General features: G+C 42.0%; 1 protein-coding gene across 1 annotated transcript; it reads right to left on the bottom strand.

Annotated features, from left to right (window-relative positions):
- Positions 1 to 182: 182 nt before the first annotated feature.
- Positions 183 to 14,258, bottom strand: dld (deltaD). The gene is made up of 13 exons (XM_083763248.1): positions 14,129 to 14,258; positions 12,980 to 13,052; positions 11,106 to 11,185; positions 10,643 to 10,711; positions 10,134 to 10,203; positions 7,901 to 8,001; positions 7,052 to 7,297; positions 6,415 to 6,605; positions 5,912 to 6,082; positions 4,532 to 4,721; positions 2,416 to 2,553; positions 1,827 to 1,916; positions 183 to 1,144 (listed from the first exon to the last, which is right to left on the bottom strand). The coding sequence occupies exons 1-13, from the start codon at positions 14,165 to 14,167 to the stop codon at positions 1,079 to 1,081; spliced, it is 1,524 nt and encodes a 507-aa protein (XP_083619374.1). The 5' UTR covers positions 14,168 to 14,258; the 3' UTR covers positions 183 to 1,078.
- Positions 14,259 to 19,879: the final 5,621 nt, after the last annotated feature.

The following is a 19,879-nucleotide window of genomic DNA, read 5'->3' as shown; positions in this document are numbered from 1 at the left end:
GTTCAGATATTCTGACCTGACTTTGGCCTTTTGGCCTGACTTTGAGTGATATCAATAGATATAATTATCATAGCCTCAATACCCAGGCTTTAATTTCGTCTATAATTCTCATTACTTATGGAATAACCATACAGGCCAAGGTACAGTAGACACTCAGCTAAACCTCTCAAAATTACACACAGTTTCTCTTTTGAACGGCTACGGCATTTATTGAAGTGCTAAGCGAAGGAAGTGTACATCTCACAGGAGAAGGACGTTTGGGAAGTGAAATGTACAGGAATTGCAATTCATACAAGCAACCTGATCAACATACCATTTATACTGTAAAAAAACAAAAACAAGAAATGCCTTCAATATGCTCTACTATGCAGCAGATGTCCAGGCACCCAAGATTAAGCGATGACCAAAGGCTCTCTTTTTGACCATGTCGTTTTATTTTCTCCAAGGGCTCCTAAACAAGTCTTATATATTTGTGTGCGAAGCAAACCTGTTGAGCCCAGGTCGAAAAGCTGGGTAACACTTTAAAGTGGCTTTATCCCCGTTCCCCCTCCGATCCGCTTTGCATAATTAAACACAAGTAGTTAAAAAGTACACGGCAAAAACTTGTTAGTACTTCTTGTAAAGCACCAACAATTAAAGAGCGTCATACATTTTTAACATTGCTATAGCAGAGATTTATGTACACAATTGTATTTGTATTAGGGGTTTATTGTTAGGGGGGGGGGAAATCCCATCATTCAGTACTTAAAACAGCATGAATTATTTGGATGCCGGAATTAAGACAGTGTAAAGTGTTATCAGAATATTCTACCACAGTGAATAAAAACCAAAAGACTGATATCCCAGTCAAAGTTTATCACCATTCAAATCCCTTACATTTTATTTAGAACATTTAAATAACATACTAAATATGTTACAGCTTTCTGTCAAATGTATACAGTCAAAGCCCAAAGGGGTTATAGATTAATGTACTGCAGCTTTTTATGACCCCCCTATACGATATTGTGCGGACAGACAGTTTTTCAGGTCGTGGACAGAATTGGTATGTACACAAGGTGAGCAGCAGCAATGTGGGGCTTTAGAAGTTAATGGCCTTCCCGAAGGATGCAGCCAGGTTGGCTTCTCTGAAGGCCTCAGACACCGTCTGGAGAGAGAGAGAGAGAGAGAGAGAGAGAGGAGGAACGAGGGAGGGAAGGAAAGGAGGTCAGGTTGTTCGTGAATTTGATTAAGTGAGTTTCTTAATGATGTCACAGGACCACAATGGAAACAAGCCCCTAGGGCGTTTTGCGTTATCCTTTCAACAATCATTGTAAACCGTACCTCTGTACAAATTGCAAACCGTTAATAAAGTATGCAATAAATCAAAGGAGGTATCATTTCATGGTGTGCATTCGCAAAAAACGTGTTTCAATGGATCTGATGTAGTTATTATACAAGGCGTGTCAGAAAAGCAACAGGACTCTGGCAGCCACGATCATGCTAATCGAGTAATCGCTTACGGTGTGTCACAGTGTTGTGCAACATTTACTTTCATTTACTTTAATATTGTTCATATTATTTACTTCTCTCACTCTGTGCTTCCGTTACCCTCTCACGCAACTGGTGGTGGCACAACCATGGCGCAAATAATCAATTTAAAATTCCTGGATGTATGCCCGCACATGATGCAAGCATGTTCTTTGGTCAACCACAGCACTTCATCCCATTATGTTGTGGGGTTTTAGCAACTAGCTAGGTAAGATTTTCGCAAAGATGAATGCTATAATAGTACACAGTGGATACATTAGCATTTGCTACTGGGTGTACATTGTGCATGTGTAACTCACTGGATGAGCGTGGCAGACTCTGGCCACATCCTCACAAGACGCTCCATACTCCATGGCTAGTGCCGCCTCGTTGATTATCTCCCCAGCTCCCTGAATACACACACACAAAATTACAACTATTCTTAATATCTTTCAAAATTATTCTCAGGATGAGGAACAAACTGTATACAAAAACGTGGAATTAATATCGGCAAACAGTTCAATGCTGAATGTATGGCTATTAACCCATTTTGGGCAGGAACCCCTTTTGGTGTTAGCACGATGTTATGCTTTAGCTATTGAAAAATCGCAGACCTACAAGCTCATAGCGCGCCACTCGGTGGCGCGCTATGAGCTTGTAGGTCTGCGATTTTTGAAAAATCGAACCACCACTGACATAGAAACATAGCTTTTTCAGATTACTGTCAGGATGTAGAAGACATTTTTAGAATCTGATCTCATCATCTCAGGTCAAAATTGGTTAAATGCTGAATGTATGGCTATTAAAATAAAACTTTGACCATCATTGGAAAAGATTCTCTAAAATGTCATTTAACAATGGTGGTTCATTTAGCTCACAACAAAACGGCATGTGTGAAGAATGTCTTACAGATCCGAGGATGTGTGATCCCAGCAGCCTGTCTGTCTCCTTGTGACTGAGAATCTTCACCAAACCATCCGTGTCATTATTTGTCTTTGCTCGGCTGTTGGCGGCGAAGGGGAACTTCCCCACCTTGTATGGGGTGCCCTGGTGAAAGAAAATACATTAGTGTTCCACCTGTACATCATTCAGCGGATTCCACCGTTATCTCTGTATTGAATAGGAGAAATCATCCGTTATCAGCACCTTCGAACAGGGCCAATATGGCCATACTGGCATACTCACCCTTGGCTGAACATAGCCTGGTCAAGGTTTCCCCCTGGTGGACGTGTCATTTCCAACTAGTGTCGGTGCATGGAAACTAGGGGCTACTAATATTATTCTCTGCCTATCGGGACGTAACTCGGATGGCGCTGAGTCAGGTCTGGTGGCCGTCGCAACGCTCGGCTAGCGCCTCGTTCGGCGGTGCCTCAAGGCCACCAGACACGGCGCGCCTCCGTCAGGACATCAGTGACATTATCACCCGTCACAATAGGTGAAAATGAAATACTGAGACAGTGAGTATGCCAGTATGGCCATATTGCCCCTGTTCGAAGGTGCTGATAACGGATGATTTCGCCTGTTCAATACAGAGATAACGGTGGAATGGGGTGCATCATTACTGATGGCATGTTTCTAGTCTTGCGTCGCCAGACAAACAATTCCACAATCTCAGAATAGAGTCTGGAACTATACACATCCCGAAAGCCAAGAAAGGAAGCCGTCATCCGTTTGTCATTTCCGTTCACGGAAATATATACAATAATTATCTTTACATTTTATTTTAGAATTTACATTTCTGATAGGCAGCAAGCTATGTGCTTCGATTATTTAGAATTATATTAGGGAAACTTCGCATCTGCTTTATCCTGCGATCATTTTCAGAGCTTCTGTTGCTCCAGACTGTATGATGAAAGCATTTGAAAGTTTGAGAGTATTTCTGCCTCACATAAGTTGTGAAAGCAGTCTTCCGTTTGTCATTTCCGTTCACTAAAACATTTTTAAATATATTTTTAAGTTCCCATTTCTGCTGAAGCAACTAGGCTTCAACAAATTATATTCCTTACATAATTCCATTAATCAAACCAGCCTTTGCAGTAGTGTAAGAACCAGAGTCTCACAGAATATGTGGAATTATCGCCATCTAGTGCCCATTGCTAGGAATTCCTTTTTGAGGCGAGGCAATGAAGCTGGAATAAAAACCCTCATTACAAATGCACTTGTAAATGCACTGTAAAGTTGATTCAATGCAGTGATGTGTATGTATACACACTAGGGCTGTCAAATGATTAAAAAAAATATCCGATTAATCAACCATTCGAACTATGTCCAAAATATGCCATATTTTCCTGTATATTGTTGTGGAAATGTAAAGATAAATGGGAAAGCGGATATATTTGTTTTTGAATGATTCTTTTTCCTAATGTGCATTTAGTATAATGATGTGAGCATTTGTAGGCCTAGCCTACACTTTGGGTTAAATGAAGACTGGCTTTTGGCCATGTAGACTGGGGCTCCCAGCCCAGAGATGAAAATCATAATTTAATTAGCCTAGGCTAATTTCTATCAATTTAATTTAGGGGTCCTTGAAATTAAAATGGCTGAGAATCAATGGGTTAAACTGTAGACTATAGTTAATTCACAAAATACAATAACATAGCACATATCTATTTTTGAAACAGGGCTTGGTTTAGAAAAACCTATATTTTGCGCTAAAGTAATATATTGAATAACAGAGATTTTTTAGGTTTTAAGGCTAGAATGGCATTGTACAGAAGTGGACTAGAGAGAGAGATTGTCTCTCCTTCATTGAACTGCGTTTATATCCATGGTCGTTTTCCGTCACTTTCCATGTGCGACACAAAAGTACCATCATGTGTTTGTTTGGGTAATAGCCTAACTGCAGACGCAGCGAGTGGTGCGCTACGAGCTTGTAGGTCTGCTATTTTAGAAAAATCGAAGAACGACTGACATTTTTAGAATCTGATCTCAGGTCAGAATGGGTTAATCAGACCAGTGTGTGTCCAGTGGAAACCTTGTATGAATCTGATCTCAGGTCAGAATGGGTTAATACACACACACACACCTCCTCTTTAAGCTGTTCTTCGGTCTTGCCCACCCAGGCCACCTCAGGATGCGTGTAGATGACGGACGGCACACAGTTGTAATCTATGTGCACGGCACCGCCGGCCATGCCCTCCGCACAGATGATGCCCTCATCCTCTGCCTTGTGTGCCAGCATGGGCCCGGCCACCACGTCCCCGATGGCAAAGATACTGGAGAGAGAGAGAGAGAGAGAGAGAGAGATGGGACAAAACATAGTAACGGGTCACCAAATGACAAGCCAGGAAAGAAATGGGTTAGCGACCATGATCTGGTAACACCCATAATTTAGAACGAACATGGGAGAACACTCATTCTACTAATCTGCTACCGAAATGTGCAATGCCCTGACTCCATCAATTATTAAGAGATGCGCAACACTGGTTTCTTTAGAAATTGGCCTGAAAAAAACAAGACCACCTGTTCCCATCTTTTTTTGTATATATATTGGTTGATGACATGTATTATTGTGTATTGTTTTATTTTATTTTATATATATTCTTTATCCCACGATTTTGTAACCCATTTTTAACCCCTGTGTCAATCATCTAATTTGATCCTGGGCTCTACACACCCTCCAACCTAGTCCCCATATATGGAGGACATGGGGAGAGCAACGGACTTGCTTCCTTCATGCCCGAGTGTCCAAGTTGCTCCTTTACACCTGACAGGGCGGAGTTTCCCTGGTTGGACGTAGCGCGTGGAAGGAACACGTTATTCCAACCAGTTCCTTTCCCCTCCATCAGGCGCCCCGGCTGGCCAGGGGGAGGCAGTTTAGTGACCAGGATTACTGCATGTTTTTTGTGAGGGTACCTACCCTAGGGGACACGGGGAGAACATGCAAACTCCACTCCACACAGAAAGGCCCTTTCGCCAACCCCGACTTCGGGTATGGGCACTGATGACGCGGAGGAGGAAACACGCCGCCAGCACCCACAGCGTCCCGAGCGGGAATCGAACCCAGGAACTTCTAGCTGTGAGGCGACAGCACTACCAACTGTGCCACCGTGCCCCCATTGTGTAATGTTTTTAATGCCATGTTGATGAATTGAATACAATTCACAATGGAAACAAGTCCCCGGGACTTTTTGGGGTTATACTTAATGTACCATGTGCTGTTTAAATTTCTATTTCTATTTTCTAACTAATAAGTAACTATTTAATCAATCAACTAGAAATGCACTCTGTCGAGGTGCCAACTTGCGCCTTGCACACAAGTAGGCCATACATGGCCGCAGTACTTGCGCGCTCTGCTTGCGCAAGTAATAACCCAACTTCATTTGTAAAGTCAAGTATATCGACTACTTTTTAACCTGTCATCTATTTGTGGGCATGTCGTTACAGGTGAAATGCATATGTGTACCTGGGTACTTTGGTCTGGAAGCGGTTGTTTACAGGGATGCGTCCTCTGTTGTCCACCTCTAAGCCCACGGACTCCAGACCCAGGTTACTGGTGAATGGTCGTCTGCCGATGCACACCAGCAGCACGTCACACGTCAGAGTCTCGTTCTTCCCACCTGCAGCCGCCTCAACACTGAAAAAAGGTATAGAAACATTTTAAGCTACTGTCCACAATAGAGGCGAGGGACCTGATAAAACTTAGGTAGTATTAGTTTAGTTCAAAAATCCTGCACAAATTCTTTAAGGTAGGTAGGTATCCCCAATGTTATAAATGTGCATTGTCATGCTGCACCACCTTAATATATAGGCTACTCTAAAAAGAGCACCCTGCGTCCTGGTTAACCAGGAAACACACAGAGAGTCAGACTAGTCGGATAGTTTTTATTCATATTTACTAATGAGCCCGACCTGTCGGGTATCCCAGCTCAAACAGACACACACGCGCGCTTGCTCGCTCGTACTCACGCCACATCAATCAAGCCATCAGGCCTCTTGGTGGCTCCCATGACCTTTGTGCCCAGCTTGAACTTCATGCCCTGCTTCTGGAGGATGCGCTGGAAGTTCTTGGAGATCTCCATGTCGATGCCCAGGCCACCAACGTGGCCCAGGAACTCCACCGCTGTCACTTTGGCACCCAGACGCTGCCACACTGACCCCTGCAGGAAGGGAGGCCAAAGAAACTTAAATATTTGACTGCCATAAAACGGTGGGAAAAAAAGATAAATAAATCTTCTCATCAATGTAGGCTGATGATGAAGAGGACTGCCGCCCCTTTTGTCTTTTCTTTTGGGAAAACGTAAATAGGCCACTGTATAATTGATATGAATATATTCAACTGTATTATGCATTGTGAAGAGGTTCTTTGAAGTAACAATTTGGTACAGATGATTGTTCAATACAATACATCAAAACATGCAACAAATTAATTTACAGTGTCTATATAGACTCGCAGACCCTGGTAATCATGAACGTAACCTCAGTTAAACTAGGCCTAAACCAAACCTTAAAAAAGAACCGCTGGGGGCGAGTGTGTTTTGGGGGCGAACATTCCGGCGGCTACCCATACAGTATGTGTACACAAGATCAACAACACAACACTGACCAGCTCCACGCCGATGACTCCAGCTCCGATGACAATGAGATGTTCTGGAACCTTCTTCAGAGACAGAGCTCCTGTCGAGGACACCACCGACTCCTCGTCGATCTGGATCCCAGGGAAGGGCGTGACCTCAGAGCCGGTGGCAATGAGGATGTTCTTGGTGTTGATGACCTGCTCGCTGCCGTCGGCCGCCGTGGCCGTCACCTGGTTCTTACCAGTGACCCGCCCGAACCCGCTCACATGGGTGACCTGGAGGAACCGGGTACAGATACAACCACTGGCATCAGCATGGAGAAAATCTAAAATTAAATCTCACGACTGAACCAAGTCCTAATGTGTGATTAAACAGTGTGAAAGGGACCCCCCCCCCCCCCAAACACACACACAGTTTCCTAAATAATTCAAGGGATACAGTATTTGCGCCCGAGTTTTAAACTAGTGTAGTGTGTGCTGTATAAAATAATCTGATAAAATAATCAGGCGTGTGGTGCCATCAGATTTCAGATTGAAAAAAGTCGGCTACTGTAAGGCCACCTTTAGAATAGCCAATCATTTCTGTGTTGTCACTGCTCTTGTATCCTACTGAGTGAGGAGCCCCCACCAGGAGGACGTCGTAGAGCATTCATCCTACTCCTCCCGCCCAACACTCCCCACCGACAGGTGCCACCCCAGACATAGGAGTACGTGCAATGACCAATATCACCCTCCCCCGCCCGGTCTCCCTCTCCCGAACACGGCGTGTAGACACTCGACAAAGCCAGATGGCGCATGCATAGTAGCAGTTTATAAGTTGCTTGATTCAGCATTTAGATATTTACATAACAGACAAGTTATGTGAAAGAGATGCGTCACCTTGTTCTGTTTGAATAGATGTGCGATGCCTCCTGTCAGAGCTTTGACCGCACCGCTCTTCTGCGCCATCATCTTCTCCAGGTTCAACGTGAGGCCAGTGACTGTGGCATGCATAGAAAATAAAACATTACTTAAGAAAAAGTAGTAGGCTACATAAAATATTTCACAGGGTAGTTCACGTTCACCGTTATCTTACATGCAACAACATTATTCAATTATGTACATTTCTCATCATAGTTTTAGTAGACAAAATCAACAGTTTGAGCCGATACTTGAATGGGTTCAGGCACAGGTCAAGTCAAAGTCTAGTGACGACTAGTCACATTTTTATTATTATATTATAGCCCAGTATCACAAAACATGTCCCAAAGGGCTGTACATAAATAAAGAAAAACTAGTTATAACAAAACACACTACTACACAGGTACAGCAGTTAAACTGCTCTGTCACTACAACCAATCCTTTAATGAAAACAGTTCAGGCAACTGAACAACTTTCATCCTGGCGTCACTTTTCTGGGCATGTGCTAAATCTCTTATTTATTTTTTGCAAAAACAGCCAATCTACAAGCTCACAGTGCATCATGGTGCGTTGTGCAGATCAGCTATTTTCTATGTGCAAGACCATCATACAACTAAGTATAAAACAGGGCTTAACCCATTTCGGGGCGGGAACCCCTTTTGGTGTTAGCATCATGTCATGCTTTAGCTATTGAAAAATAGCAGATCTACAAGCTCATAGCGCGCCACCGAGTGGCGCGCTACGAGCTTGTAGGTCTGCTATTTTTATATTTATTGTTTTTTTTTAAAGACAAACAGACATTACACAACAAGAACATAATAACAAACAAAAGAAAAGAAAAGAAAAACAGCTCAGGCACAACACTATTATAAATAAAAAGATTGAATATACAAAGACATGACAAGGACAATGAAACATAATGACAAGTGACTTTCGAATTTTCATAGACTCCCAATCAGGGAATACATCCATCAGGGTTTCCTGCACAATGTTGTTGGCATGGCGCTGCGCCATGCTTGAAATAAATCGCGCCATGCCAAGCTTCCAAAAAAAAAAAAAAAAAAAAAAAAAAACATTTTTTTTTCTTTTTTAGGGGGATAGTGAATCATAGTGTGTGTGATATGAAATGTCCAGTACCTCCCCAGTGCCTCCCCAGTGTCTCCCCAGTGTCCCCCCAGTGCCTCCCCATATCTCCCCAGTGCCTCCCCAGTGTCCCCCCAGTGTCTCCAATAGCAATACAAGAGCAATAATACAAATTAATCTTAATTTATTAATCAAATTAATTAATTAATTAATTAATCAAATTAATTAATTAATTAATCAAAATTTTCGCCGGCCGCGCCAGAAGGTCCCCCCGTGCCCAGCACCATGCCAAGGCCTTTTCCTGCAGGAAACACTGTCCATACAGTACATTAATACATATTAAAAAGGCAGACAACAGTTATCATAGGCACCAAATCATTACAACCAGAGCAGACCCATGCATGCTCCACTCAAAGGCGGCAACCGCCACCCCCCAGGCGGCCCCGACGCAACGCATCGAGACCCCTGCCCGGGCGACCACCCCCCCATACCCAAAGGGCAGACAAGCCCCCGCCCCAAAGCAGAGCACCCACTAGGAAAGAATGCTGGCATATAAGATATCTAAGGTTGGTACGGAAAACCTCCAAGTATCGTGGCAGACAGTGTGGTTCCAATATGATTCAAATAAGGGTCCCAAATTTTGTAGAAAGTGTCCAATTTAGAATGCAACATGCATGTAATGTATTCACAAGGAATACAGCCCATTATAATGTTATGCCATGATTTCTTTGATGGAGCAACATCCTTGATCCAAAACAAAAGAATATTTTTCCTGGCAGCAAACGTTAATAAGTTGAACAACCTCTTATGTTTGACATCAATGACATGAACATCCGGGAGACCAAGTAAAAGACACAACGGATCTAAATCGATCGAGACACCAAAAATAACAGAGAGTTCTGACACAATGTCATACCAATAGTTCTGAAGCTTCACACAGGACCAAAGACAGTGAACGTAACTATGCTATTTTTGAAAAATCGAAGAACGACTGACATAGAAACATAGCTTTTTCAGAAAACCGTTGGGATGTAGAAGACATTTCTAGAATCTGATCTCAGGTCAGAATGGGTTAAGTAGTGAATTAACATACTTTGCAACGGTCTAATTAATTATGCTGAATTCTTACATTCGATGCCTCTGGATTCAAAGTCCTTGCCATGTGCCTGGTGGTACAGGTACGAGTTGTTCAGGAGGGCCTATGGAATCAAAATGGGACAAGTAAAATTAGACACTTGTCAGTCAATGATTCCTTTGTTGGAAACCCTGAAACTAACTATAAAACAGAATGGAACCCCCCCCAAAACATGCATATTGGTTATGCACAATACAGTAGGGTTATTCAAGTATCCGATTCCCTGTTGAAGTTCAATAAGAAACAAAATAAAGTAATGAAAAACCACCACTTAAATGTCCTATCTTGATAGTGGGGAGCTCAATTACTTGAGGCCAATTTGAATCAGAAAATATATGCCGTATGATTAATCTGGTGAGACATACTGTATAAAGATTTGTAGTGTAAAAATGTACAATGTAAATGAACACTGAGGATGTCATTGTGCAATTATATCCACTGTCAAGATTTTTTTTTAATAGATTCTTCATTCTCCTTTTGATACTGCAAAATAATTGAGTTACCTTTGAAGGAATGCAGCCAACATTCAAGCAGGTTCCACCCAGAGTTATATTCTTCTCAACACAGACTACCTACAGGGAAGAGAAAAAAAAAAGAAAAAGCACATCCGCATTAGGAATATAGAAATGAATTACAGTCAGTAATTTTAGCCTGTGTAATCCCTGTTAACTCTGCCTGTGTCTATAAAATGTATATTACCACGGTAGATTAGTTGACATTGTCCGTGAACCAACATCACAAAAGTACTGCTACAGTACATTACAATGTCTGTTAATTCGAGCCAAATTACAGACACACAAAAAGTAACATATTTCAGAATTTATATTAGAGAGTACCCTATTTCTAATAGGGTACTCTCTAATATACACAGATAATATATATTTAAATACACCATCTTGAAACCAGAAAAGGTCAGGTTTTGTACATTACTCCTAAGTAACTAACCAACATTTGGTGTTGCTTTACCTTAAAGCCGAGCTGGGAAGCCTTGATGGCAGCGACATATCCTCCTGGACCAGAACCCACCACTGTGACATCAGCGTCAACTTTGGACAATACACGGACAACAAAAAAGTTAACTTTATCAAAGCACTCTCTCCCATAGAACATGCACATGCTTCACTTTTACACAGAATGTTATTGATATATGTGGATATTGATGAGGATATTATCAATAACAGCATATTGGTGAGGTGCTGAGTGCTGACCATCATAAACAGGAGCAATTTGATGCTGAAAGATATCAGTCTACCATTAAAGACCTAGTGAAATGAAAAATACCTTTTTCACTTTTAGACCATATCCATGGTCATATCTAACAATGGATGCCAATACAATGGGAAAATTATGTATTTTATATCAAAAGTCCATAAAATCTCATTTTAATTACTTCCTTTGAACAAAAAACGTGATGCGTGATGATGTGTAGAGGCTCACATATGCCAATGCATAAATGCAATACAAAGAACAGGCTTTGCTTACATACAGTACGGTCCTATGGCTGATCATTCAAGCATATTTGGCAGTAGACCTCATGTAATCCGCTCGGTTGCTCTACATTTTGTCATGTGCATGTCCTGCATATCTATCTATCAGTTCGTTTTAGGGTGTAGTCTTGTTGTGCTGACATGCCTGTGCAGCGACGACTGCGGGGGTGCTTGGTAGCTGAAGCACCCCCCAAAGACAATAGGAATATAGCACCCCCTGAAGCTCCTCTTACAATTTACAATTTAGGCATTTAGCAGACGCTCTTAATCCAGAGCGACTTACATTTAAGCAAGAACAAAAGCATGGGAATACATCACATAAAAGCATTTATCATGAAACATGCGTAAGCTAAGGAGGTAACAGTGGAATATCTATATAATGAAACTATACATACACTATACATATAAACTATACATATTTACTACTATGCTATACATATGTACTATGGCGTGCTATGACTATATACAATACAATTATAGTGCTGTCTACATAACTATATGCTATAAGTCTGTGTCAAATGCTATCTAAGCCAACAGAAATGCTATCTATCCTCTCCCCCTGGTCCCCATTTTGTCACGTAGGCACACGACTCACACCTTTACGGGCGTTCCTGTTTCCTGTTCACAGAACAGGTATATATGGTGCTAATATGGTGGCTTTTGGTTCAACAAGTATAAATGTTGCACTGCAGTACAGTAGCCTTTCTTTCTCACTTGTTCACTAATTCTTTACTGTTGATCATTGAGGAACCGATTCCATCACATTTGGAACCGCTTCCGGAACCATTTTTTAATCACAGCCGGAGTTGGTATGTGCACGTCTGCTATACAATTACAATACTGGACTTTCTCAAACTTCTTTATTTCAAGGACCAGCGTAACTCGGAAAGTGTACAAATGAAACCAAATGGAGTCAATTTGTACACTCTCAAGAGTTAAGACCCCGGAATGGTTAAAATCCTGAATGATCCCAACCCTAATCCTCCAATGCGTGCTGTTGCAGTCTCCCATTTCTCTTTTTTATCAACATGAATTCATTAAACTGCATATTTTGTCCAGCTTTAGGTGTGTGTGTGTGAAACCCAAATTTTGTACTAACAAACATTAAATGCCATTGACAGTGAATGGACAATTTTGAGTGTTTGTGTAAACACAAACATTGCGTAGCACAAACAGTGAAGACGAAGGTGAGGACACACATTCTGATTGGCCGGAATGAGATTATGTATGATGATGTAGGACGATAAGAGCGCCCCTCACTTCACACCGGTGTGATTATTTTAGTTTACATGGACCACAATGGAAACAAACAAGCCTTTGTGTCATAGATAGGACTGAAAAACGCTGTCTTACTTGCTGCTTTGTCAGCATATGTTCTGACAGACACAACCGAAGCACCCTGGAGCTTGCATGGGAGATGGTGGCCCTGCATTGGGAATTAGGTTGAAGGACAAAGGCAGATAAAAAAAAGGAAATGTAAATATTTAAAAAGGAAAAGAAACAAATGTCTCACACACACACACACACACACACACACACACACACACACACACACACACACACACACACACACACACACACTAAAGTACACCAGTGACAAACAGTATTTCCTGGATGGCCATGATTTCTTCTCTATTGACAGTTTGTATTGAAAATGCCAAAGTAGATCATTTTATTCCATTGTTTCATGTATTATATTTGCACTACCATGGAATTGTCCTGTGACCCTCCTTCAAACCCACCATAAAAGAGCACCTTCTTTATTGTGCAACTGGACCTACACATGTCTTCTAGCTTGCCAAAATAAATTACCCCCAATGTTTTTCTGTAAATCTACTTTTACTGCTCCTACTAGTATTGATGAGTTGTATTAATTGTATTGCCTCTTTATGTCTTTCTTGATAAATTGAACACCCTGGCCTGTATACACTCTGTATGTTGGTTTGTTTACTGTTGAGAGATAAATCAATGTTGCACATTAAACTAATCATCTGGGGAACCTACAAAGTAATTCGGGGACCCCCCTGGGGGTCCTGACCCCCAGTTTGGGAACCACTGCCGTAGATCAATTAAGAGGCAGCTGAGCTTAATTGGCTGACGCTGGAGGAATGTCAGCCAGTCAACCGCCACAGTCTGACGTAACGAACCGGTAGGTACCTTTACCTTACTATAGCAGTACCTTCTAACTGCCTGGTCATGTCACTTAATAACAGTGTATTTAAAATAGACATTTATATCAACAGGCAACGTTTAAACGAGAGAGAGGCCAACATCTGGTAGCCATTTAAACAGACGTTGACGTGGAATATCCAGAATATAGGCGAGGTTTGTTTTTTTGACATGTTCACTGTGTGCTAACGTTAGCTTAGCTAGCGCAGCAGCTATAGCAAAGGCCCCGGACTAGTAAAAGTAGCCCAAGCTAAGAGCCGACAACTGTTCCCAGTGAGATGTAAGTGTTCCAGTCAGACAACATTGTGATATGGTATAATGCTGTGTTCTTACCTTGGCCAGAGTGCGGTATAACTGGTTCCAGCTCTGCATGGTGTGTGACAGTGCCCTCAGCAGCAGCTAGCAGAGGGTGATGTTAAATGTTAACCTACAGTAACAGGCGGATCAACCAAGGACTATGCGCATTGCGCGTGTGCACTAGAGACCGGTGTTGCCAGATCTTGCGAATTGCGATAGAAATAAGCAACCAGTAATCCAGGGCTCTATACTACCTCCCCCTGGCCAGCCGGGGCGCCTGATGGAGGTGAAAGGAACTGGTTAACGTGTTCCACAGAATCCACACATGCTACCTACGGCCTGCTCACTCCTCATGCATTGAAGGAAGTATGAGCTCAGTTTGGGCCTGGGGCTCTCCCAAGTTAATTGGCAGAGCTATAGCGCCCATGATTACATCTTAGGCAATTTGCACTGGGTAAAAAATGCATAGATATGAAAAGAATCACACCCGTGTGAAGTGAGGGTAACATCATCATACGCCATCTCATTCTGGCCAATCACAATTTGCGTCCTCTTTTGACTTCAATGTTTGTGTTTACACAAACCCAGATAGATGGGCATAGGTGGGGCTAGCGCCCCTCAAAAATAGATGCCTCATTGTCCGCTGCAGTTCATTGGAGCAATGTGTCTCCAACAAAGGCGGGAGTCAAGCGGAAGTGCGGAAGGCACGATGCGTCGCTGTCACTCAAGTGACTACTGGCCAATCACAGCGTGTCTTTTCTGGGACTTTAGGACTTGGGAACAGGGCTGGACTGGCCACAGGTCATAGGCCTACTGGGCATATTCCCGGTGGGCCGCGACCGTAGGGGGGCCCCATGAAAGGTCCGGGCGTGCTGCCATTCTGCCAGTGCCATCATGATAATTTCACTGTACCTGTATCAGTGAGTGACAAACAAACCCTCTACAAAGGGTTGTGTAGTTGTCTGTTGGTTTGTATGTTGTTCTGTAAAAGTGGTGGTATTAGGGCTTGTTTGTGTGTGCCTCGACGGAGTGGGCGGTAGAGTTTCTGCTATCTGCGCGCACGCGAACATGACCGGGCCGAATTTTTGTCCCAGTCCAGCCCTGCTTGGGAACCAAATGTTGGTTGGCAAATGTGGAAGTGCAAACGAGCGCTCAATGTTAAACCCCAGCTGTGTTGGGTTTCCTCGTAGCCTGATTATCAGACTGTAGCTTTCTTGAGGCTTCAGTCTGACATTGTCTCCTGTCTGAGCGATTTCAAGGGGGAGGGGATTAGAATTTCCCTCAACCAATAGCCATTGTTGTTGTTTTTCCCTCCTTCCTCATGTGTGTTGTGCTGTGTGATGACACTGAAAACGGGCCTCGGCGCTGATTGGTTGTTCGTTAGACCCACCCCCACCACCGATTCTCATTGGATAATACATTTTTGTACCGAATAAATTATAGGTTCACAGTGCAACACCAGACCGAGAGATGCAGTCCACTCAGTCCACACAGATCCAAGCTAGTTTCCTCGTGCTATATGCACAGGCCCGTCTGCAGTTCCAGCTCTGACCAGTAGGCTTGGCAGCTTCAGCGTTGGCTAGCCATTCTGAGGGCTTGTTCCACTCATGCTTCCGCTATCCTTCACAAGGAATCTCGGGAAAGCTGGCCTTCTCTCGCCTGTACCGAAACATTTGACCACATCACCTCTCTCTATTGGCCTTTTTATTTCAAGGTCCATTAATTATTCGGCATTTGGGCCACGGACCACCATTTGATGACATTTAGCCTTTCAGACCCCAAAACTAAAAGATTTTGTTATCGTTGGATACATTTTTGTCCACAATTCCATGCTGTATTGATGCTGTATCATAGGAGAGATAACAGGCAAACCTTTAGTCAAATTAACAATTCTTCTACATTCTCTAATAGTGTAGACTTCTTGTAAATTAAGTAATGCAGATGTTTAACAATAATGTAACTCTTGAGAGCGTAAAATTAAACATTTTACACTCTCAAGAGTTAAAGGAGAATTCCATACTAAAAGGCTTTCTTACCTTTCTTTGTAGTTGTTACGTCCCCACCAAAGAGGTCCAGGTGTTATTTTGTGCAAAAGCTCCTTATTGGCTATTTCCCCTACCATGAGCCCTACATGAATTGCATTGAATTGAATGGGAATTGAATGGGGCTATGGGGTGTTGTGCTAATTCGCTTATTTCCATCGCTCAAAATTATAATTTATTTGTATATATCCTCTCTTCATAATGTAAATAATATCCCAAGCGGCACACTGCTTCTTTCGATGGAAATAAGCAAACTAGCATAACACCCCATAGCCCCATTCAATTCCCATTCAATGCAATGCAATTCATTGAGGGCTTATGGTAGGGAAAATAGCCAATAAGGAGTTTTTGCACAAAAAAACACCTGGACCTCTTTGGTTGGGACGTAACAACTACAAAGAAAGGTAAGAAAGATAAGAAAGCATTCTAGCATGGAATTCTCCTTTAAATATCAAATTGGGTCCATTTGGTTTAAGAACTTTCCATCATTTAGCTGGGGACCACCTGGAACCACCTCAAGGACCACTGGTGGTCCCCGGACCACTGGTTGAAAACCACTGAAACAAAGGATTGATTTCTTCCAGGTTATTTTATTTACTTTTAAATCCCTCATGGCCTGGCTCCCATATGACTATGAACTTATATATCGCCAGTTCGCCACAACCCATCCAGAGCTCTGAGGTCTGCTGACCAGTCACTACTATTGACTGTGCCAACAGATCTAATCCGCAATTTGTCTGTGGACAAATTCCTTGTTTTTAAAATGTTTGAGAAACACTGGTTTAAAGAACAACATTACTAGGAAACTTGAGCAACTTTACAGAAAAACAAGGCCATGGTTGCTTCTGATAAACAGACATGGCAACACTGCTAGAGACCACGGAGTATATATATAAAAGGAGAGGACAGTTACGTCATGTCTAGGCACTGGACTGGGAGCCCAGCCAGGTTTGATGCATAGGAGCCTACGTGTCAGGTGGAAACGATACAATAGTAATACATCTACGAGAGTCTAAATCTTAGGCTAATATTACGTATTGTTTTTCGATGTGAACAGTGTGTCCACTATTATTTTATTAATTAAAGTTTAATTAAGTTTCAGGCAGTGCAGAATGTAAACAAGCAATTTAAAGTGTGGCTACATGCTGCCGTACGGTGCTGAAAACAGCCGTAAAACTTGTTGGAGAAATGAGGAAATTAATCGAATGAATTTAAAAGGTTTATATTATGAATTTCCGAAATGCATATAAATATTGATAAAAACTATAACTAAGGGTATTCTTTCTATAATTTCAGTTAGTTTTATTTAGTTTCAGTTTTTTTAATTCTAGTTTTCGTTTTTTAGTTAGTTTTAGTTAAATATTATAACCTTGCTCAGAATATGACTGGACTGGAGCAGTTATACAGTTATCATTACCCTATGCTGGCTGAGTGACTGTCGGACTGAAGGATTGATTGATTGACAAATGTATGAACAGATTGCAGAATGGGTACAGTTCAAGGAAGGCACAGGTCAATACAAAAACTGCTATGAGGATCAAACCAGAAAAAGCACTAAGACTTGTTTACATCAGGTAACAGGGTCCTCCATTTTCAATTCATCAAAAACATTTAAAGGCATACAAATATGCATAACCAGGCACATTGTAAATTGCTGTATTCTGTAGTCAACCCTAAGCCATTCCAAGTCCAACCTATCAAAATGAGCAGGGGTGAGGTGGGTTCTAGGAGTAAGGCCAAGTAGCCAGTTTGTTTTGGGATGTCACTCTGGAGCCTTGTTTTTAGGGTCTTTGAGGTGCTGTGATACTATGAGGTGAATGTATAGTCGAAAAACCTTGTATGTGGGCTCCTGTAGGGTCTTCTCTTCAAGGTATTTTTGATGACCAGTGAGGAGATGTACACAGTGTACAGGAATCTTCTTTTCGTTCTTTGGTTGACCTTTTGATATCATTGGTACTTGGTAGACATTTTATCACAGGAAAGATTTGCCTCCAGGATGGAACCTAGGTAGATATTTTTTGTCTTTACTTGTGATGCCACCCACTTTAACTGAGAAGCCGTCGGCCTTGCTGAGATTACTATTTGATCCAAAGTCTCTTCGGAAAAGAGAATGGATTCCGTTTTTCCCAGGTGTAATGACAGTTTGTTATCAGCAAGCCAGGTGCAGATTCTACCGAGTTCTGAGCTGAGGGTGTTTTCAACTTGCAATTTGTCCCTCTCCGAGACCAGCAGGGCAGAGTCGTCCGCGAACGGGAACAAATTGCAGTCGCAAGCTGATGTCATATCGTTTACCTATATTAGGGACAGTAAAGGCCCTAGTATGCTTCCTTGTGCTCACTGGGAGGGGGGGGGGGCAGTGTTCACCTCCACCATCTGTTCTCTCCCCTCCAAGTAGGGTTGCTTCCAGCACTGATGTGCTATCAATTGTTTTTTACACACAAACGCACACACACACACACACACACACACACACACACACACACACACACACACACACACACACACACACACACACACACACACACACTATTCATGCACTTCGGCATTGACTTGAGTGCCTTCCATCAAACAGCTGCAGTTTGCCTCCCACTGAGGTTTAGAAATGTGACCTCAAATGGCCTCTAGTTGTAGTTTTTTATATGAACCACAAGGGGGTGCTGTATAGCAGTTGACGTGTTCCTGACAAGCCAAACCCTTGTCAATATGCACTTAAGTCATCATGTTTGCTTATAATAACCTTATAACCTTTACGAACATGTAGAATTATAGTGTAGTATTGTTTATTGTTGCTTGTGATGCTTGTTTTTGTTTGTATTTTCTATTATATTGCATTTTTTATACTCTTTCTTTGTGTTTTCATTCATTCATTCATTCAAACTAATAAAATAAGCATACCCTCACATAATGTTGAAAACTTACACACACAATAAGTAGTAAGAATGTGTTGTGTGGTAGTTAACACATTACATTTAATAGCGTAGTAACGTTATCCTAATCCATAATTGTTTAGTTATTTTTCTTTCTTTTTTTACCCTGATTAGTGGTAGCCTACCAGAGTGATAATGGGTTCTTATTTAGTCAATAAAGCTTCACCATAAAGAGTGCCCACTGTGCCCTTTAGTTTCACCAGCAAAATGTAGGTCACACTCAGTACATTGAAGCTAACAGACAGTAAACATGCCAAGTTCTTCTCCATTAACTTTCCTCTTTGTCTTGCCAAAATGTGATGCATTATTGAACGTTTGTTTCCAAAACACAATGAATTATTGACAATCATTCATCAGCTACTGCTATTTTGTGTGTTTGTTCTAATTAGCCACTACTGTTGGGGTGAAGGAGATCCAGGTGTAACATAATTACAGACAGAGAGGACAGAACTGGCATGACCCACCAAGCAGCAGCAGATGACCTGCCAAGCTGGGAGATTAAAGTAAGTGGAATTACTTGATTCCCTTCAACCACTTTCAACCTGGTGTAGTAGGCCTATACTACCTATTTTGGGCATGTCATTTTCAAGGTTGAAGTTTTCCAGGGGGTTTCCACACAGAGTCCACAGCAAAGGTTGTTAATGTAGCATCAGAATCATCACAGCCACTTCATCCATTTGTTGGATATTCAAAAATAGCAGATCTACAAGCTTCTATGAGATTAACTTTTTGACAGCACAGCACAGCAGTTACCTGCTTTTAGAGGAACCCATAGACTTGGAGACATTGAATTCTGTTTTCTAATATAAATGGATTGT

This window comes from Protomyctophum parallelum (genome assembly GCF_964188405.1).
Source record: "Protomyctophum parallelum genome assembly, chromosome: 4".
Classification (NCBI taxonomy): domain Eukaryota; kingdom Metazoa; phylum Chordata; class Actinopteri; order Myctophiformes; family Myctophidae; genus Protomyctophum; species Protomyctophum parallelum.
The sequence above is the reverse complement of the archived record's forward strand: the minus strand, read 5'-3'. Positions and strand labels throughout refer to the sequence as shown.

Coding starts and splice junctions, on each gene's coding strand:
- dld (XM_083763248.1), bottom strand. CDS start 14,167: ATGCAGAGCTGGAACCAGTTATACCGCACTCTGGCCAAG. Junction 8,002..10,133: donor TGAATCCAGAGGCATCGAAT/GTAAGAATTCAG, acceptor TGCATGCCACAG/TCACTGGCCTCACGTTGAAC. Junction 2,554..4,531: donor AAGAACAGCTTAAAGAGGAG/GTGTGTGTGTGT, acceptor TTCTTTCACCAG/GGCACCCCATACAAGGTGGG.